This window comes from Lolium rigidum, chromosome 4 (genome assembly GCF_022539505.1).
Source record: "Lolium rigidum isolate FL_2022 chromosome 4, APGP_CSIRO_Lrig_0.1, whole genome shotgun sequence".
Classification (NCBI taxonomy): domain Eukaryota; kingdom Viridiplantae; phylum Streptophyta; class Magnoliopsida; order Poales; family Poaceae; genus Lolium; species Lolium rigidum.
This window is the reverse complement of record NC_061511.1, coordinates 53,219,196-53,224,028: the sequence shown is the minus strand read 5'-3', so window position 1 is coordinate 53,224,028 and position 4,833 is coordinate 53,219,196. Positions and strand designations below refer to the sequence as shown.

At 44.0% G+C, this 4,833-nt stretch overlaps 1 protein-coding gene across 1 annotated transcript; it reads left to right on the top strand.

Moving 5' to 3' along the window:
• Positions 1–1,969: 1,969 nt before the first annotated feature.
• On the top strand, positions 1,970–2,809 carry LOC124649232 (phytosulfokine receptor 2-like). The gene has a single exon (XM_047188884.1). The coding sequence runs from the start codon at positions 1,970–1,972 to the stop codon at positions 2,807–2,809; it is 840 nt and encodes a 279-aa protein (XP_047044840.1).
• Positions 2,810–4,833: the final 2,024 nt, after the last annotated feature.

Sequence of the window (4,833 nt, the reverse complement as noted above, 5' to 3'; positions counted from 1 at the left end):
TCTCCCCAGGTTTGCACATTAAGATTGACAGGAAATCCTCATACGATTCAGGACGCCTAATCCAACCTAACGCCTCTGTAACACAACACCATGGAAAAGTTTGATACTGGGCATTGGAAAATTAGTTGATTTGCCGACTCCAGTTCACCACAGCAGGTGCAGCTTAGCACCCCAGGTCGCCCTTTTGATTTGAGATCCGCAGTCACTTGAACCCTTCCGTGAAAGCACATCCAACAGATTTTTTTTGCTATCATCGGCAACGTTGATTTCCTCATGTCTAACATCCTTATATTGGCACGGTGGCTGGGGTTAGATCTCGAGGGATGGCGCATTAGGTTCTGGAGGACCTTCGGGATTGCGGAGACGGTGGAGTGGGAGAACCTTTGTAGGATCTTTGACCTACATCCGGAGCATATGGAGGATGACCAGGTTTCTTGGGCTTGGGAACCGTCTGGTGTGTACTCCGCTCACTCTATGTACCTGCGACTACCGCAAGGTGCGACAGTTGCCCACTTCAAGGGCGTTTGGCCCCCTAAGATCAAAGTCTTTCTGTGGCAACTGATTAGGGCGAGACTCCCATCGGTTGAGCTTGTGGCCAAAAGGAATGGCCCTACCGATTGAAGTTGTGTGCTGTGTGGCGATTTGGAGGATTGTGACCACATCTTCTTCAAATGCTACCTTGCTAGATTTATGTGGGCAGGAGTTAGGAAACTTCTCTCATGTAGTTGGAATTCGGCTGGGGTCGGGGATTTTAACCCCATAGTCCAGGGTCTCTCGGTCCCCTTGCGTAGGCTAGCTTGGTTCACTTTCATGGCTTTATGTTGGATGCTTTGGAACATTCGAAACAAGCTAGCTATGGAAGGGAAGCTGACCTCTAATCCAGCTGACGCACTATACAAATATCTATATATATGCAGAGCTCGATTGTTCTGGTCAGACGGAGGGACATAACTCTTTTGGACGAGGCGTGGGACAGGGTTAGACGGTTACACACGAAGACAAGGGCGGGAGAACCACATGCTACGATGCCATAACTACTAGGCTTCGTTTTTCTATCGTCTTCGGATGTGTGTGTTAAACCCTCTTCATTTGTGTATGGGCATCGTCTATGTTCTGTTGCCGTGGTGGGTACCAGACTTATGGATGATGTATTCGTGGATGATGATGGCGGTGTGGCTTTATTTATAAAGCCGGGCCATGGGTCTTATGTTTAAAAAAACATCATTATATCTTTTATCCATGAATCAAGCAAACTGGAATACGGATATTTCGCTGAATAATTTTGATTTCTTGTAAGTAACTAGTAGCCAACATCATCAGCCTCTGAAATCTCAAAATTAGTGAGCATCAGGATAGTACACGTGTCGCTGCTTGATGTCGCCATGACCTCTCCACGGAGAATCACACGATATCATATTACGCACCAACCAGGGAATTCCTCGCGTAAGTCCGTACTCCTCCACCAGGGAGTATGTATCTAACAAAGTCGAGGTATATAAATTTTATTGGAATATATTTCCTATTTTTTCGAAGGTTTATGAATAGTTGTTATATTAAACTATATATGTTCATGTAACTATATTTCAATATAATTATTTGTATTACAGCAGAAAATCATTATTTCTATTACTTTGTATTATTATTTTGTTTCGAACGATGTAAAATTGGGAATTACAACCATACTATTTTCGTATGGGAGCAATTTGTTAATTTTTGTGTCCCTCTTTCTCTCCTTAGCTAGCTGACAGCAATAACAAAAACCAAGATCAACTTGTGGCCATAGACTAGCAGTCGACCACCCACGCATGCTTACATAAGAAAGCACACGCACTATGAGATTGGATGCACCACCCAAGCACTATAAAATAGGATGCACCACCCAAGCACTATAAAATAGGATGCACCACCCAAGCAATTTTTGCCAACAGCACTTGCTTGCATTTAAAAAAAAACTTACATAGCTAAGCCAATGGAGAAAAGCTGGTTGTTGCTTCTTTTCTTGGCGTTCCTCCTGCCGGCGGCGAGTGGCACGGTGTCGTGCCACCCTGATGACTTCCTTGCATTGCGCGGGTTCGCCGGCAATCTCAGCAGTGGAGGGGTCCTCCTCCATGCCGAGTGGTCCGGCACCGCTTGCTGCAATTGGGAAGGTGTGGGATGCGACGACGGCAGTGGCCGCGTCACTACCTTGTGGCTCCCCGGGCATGGACTCGCAGGCCACATCCCAACAGCTTCCTTGGCTGGCCTTGCACGGTTGGAGTCGCTCAACCTTGCCAACAACAAACTGGTCGGCACAATCCCATCCTGGATTGGTGTGCTTGACCACCTTTGCTACTTGGATCTCTCAAATAATTCATTGGTTGGTGAGATACCCAAGAATTTACAGATAAGGCTCAAGTGCCTTAACATTGTTGGTCGTTCACTGGGTATGGCTTCCACTAACATGCCATTGCAGGTGAAGCATAACCACATAACACTAAGTGGGCAACCAAACACAATAACCGGGACCAATAACTATGTCAGATCTGGGATCAACAATGTTGTTTCTGGGAACCACAACACTGTCACATCCGGGAACGACAATGTTGTCTCCGGGAACCACAACACCGTATCCGGGACCAACCATGTCGTCACTGGCAACAACAATGTCGTAACAAGGAATGCCAATACAGTATCTGGAAGCCATCATAAGGTATCTGGAGGCCATAATACTGTATCTGGTAGCCACAATATCGTATCTGGGAGCCACAACACCGTATCTGGGAGCAACCACGTCGTACATGGGAACAACAAAGTCGTGACAGGAGGTTAACAATCTATAGTGATTGTTTCCATATTCCCTGATGGGGTTCACGTCCTTGTCCATGCTTGGTGTAGCTAAATATCACTTGGTGGGGACAATGGCGTTATGTAACTTCGTGGATATAGCATCACATTACTACTTCAAATAAAACTTTTCAAATAATTTACATACATGTTGACATGAATATCAACAGCAGTTTGCAGCTGATATATACCAAGTGTGTTTGCTTATGGACAAATTTGCATCGTGGATGTCTGATTGTGGTGATTATTTTGTGTCTTCTATTCTTAGTGATGCGTGGTGCTTATTCTTCTTATTGGGCCGTGGATCACACGGTAAATTATAATTAGGTAATGTAAGCTATATATACACTTGTTAAAGTACAACTATCAATGTTAGATGCATAAATGTGGAATGTCTAGATGCAAGAGACACGCACCATGTAATTTGTAAAACTTGTGGCGTGTCCTTGCCATACCAGTTACCACTAACTGATTTTTGGGAATTGAAAAAAGGCATGCTATTATTGAATTGCCAGCAACACTATTTATATCACACCTCATAACAGAAACAATATATTACTAAATCTACTAGACATAGTCATATCATTTACGTCTCCACTACATCGACAGTCATATATATATATCTCTGGACGTAGAAGATAAAACATATAGAACCTAGCTAGAAATACGATTAGAAACCGTGGAGAGTGATACGTTCAAAACGTATCTACTTTCCTGAACATTTTTGCTGTTGTTTGCTCTCTATCTTGTGTGTTTTCAATACAACTAATACGGAATGACGCTATTTTCAGCAGAATTGCTCTCGTGTCTCGTTTTTGTGCAGAAATTTAACTTTCAGGAAAATTCCCGGAAAATATCGCAAAATCCATATTTCACCCGAAGACTCACGGAGCCAGAAGACGAGACGGAGGGGGCCATGAGGGGCCCACACCAGCCCTAGGTGCGGGCCAGGCTTGGTCGCGCCTAGGGGTGGTCTGGCCGCCTCGGCCACCCACTCGACCTCTACTTCACACTATAAGAAGCCCCTGACCTAAAAATACCGGGGGGTTCGACGTTTTTCCATAAAGAGTTCCGTTGCTCGCCGCCACCAGAAACCCCAATCCGGGACCAGAAACTCCGTTCTGGCACCCTGCCGGGACGGGGATTTGGAGGAGATCATCACCATCGCTAGCACCGACGTCTCTCCATCAACCATCCATGATTCCCCCATCCATATGTGAGTAATTTCCCGTTGTAGGCTGTAGGGGATGGTAGGGATTGGATGAGATTGGTAATGTAATAGCTATAAGATTGTTATGGGCATAGTGCCTAGTATCCGTTGTTAGTATTTTTGACATTGTTGCAACTTGTTATGCTTAATTGTTGTCACTTTTGGGTCCGAGTGCCATGATCTCAGATCTGAATATGTTATTGATTCATGATGATAATTATTGTTTTTTTATCATATCTACAAGTTGTATACACATATTGTTGTATGAAACCCGAGGCCCCAAAGTGACAGAAATTGGGATAACCGGAGGGGATGGGTATGATGTGAGGATCACATGTGTTCACGGAGTGTTAATGCTTTGCTCTGATACTCTATTAAAAGGAGTACCCTAATTACCAGTAGTTTCCCTTGAAGTCCCGCTGCAACGGGCTGGTAGGATAAAAGATGTCGTGCAAGTTTCTCATTGCGAGCACGCATGAATAAATAGGAACACATGCCTATGGTTATTTTATACTAGGATGCTTATATCATTATTACTTGCAATGCCTATGTCTTGCTATTATATGGACTATCTCATTCATGCAACGCCCGTTCATCCATCCCTGTGCCTACAGTATTTTAATCTTGTTGTCTACTGCAATCATCGCTACTACTGTTTTTATTTCAGTAATGTTGTTACTTCACTACTACCACTGCTATAAAACGGTTACTATTGATAAGCTGTTGCGAGCCAGTCTATTTCCAGGTGCAAGTGAATTGACAACTCATCTATTAAAGCTTATAAATATTTGGCTCCCCTT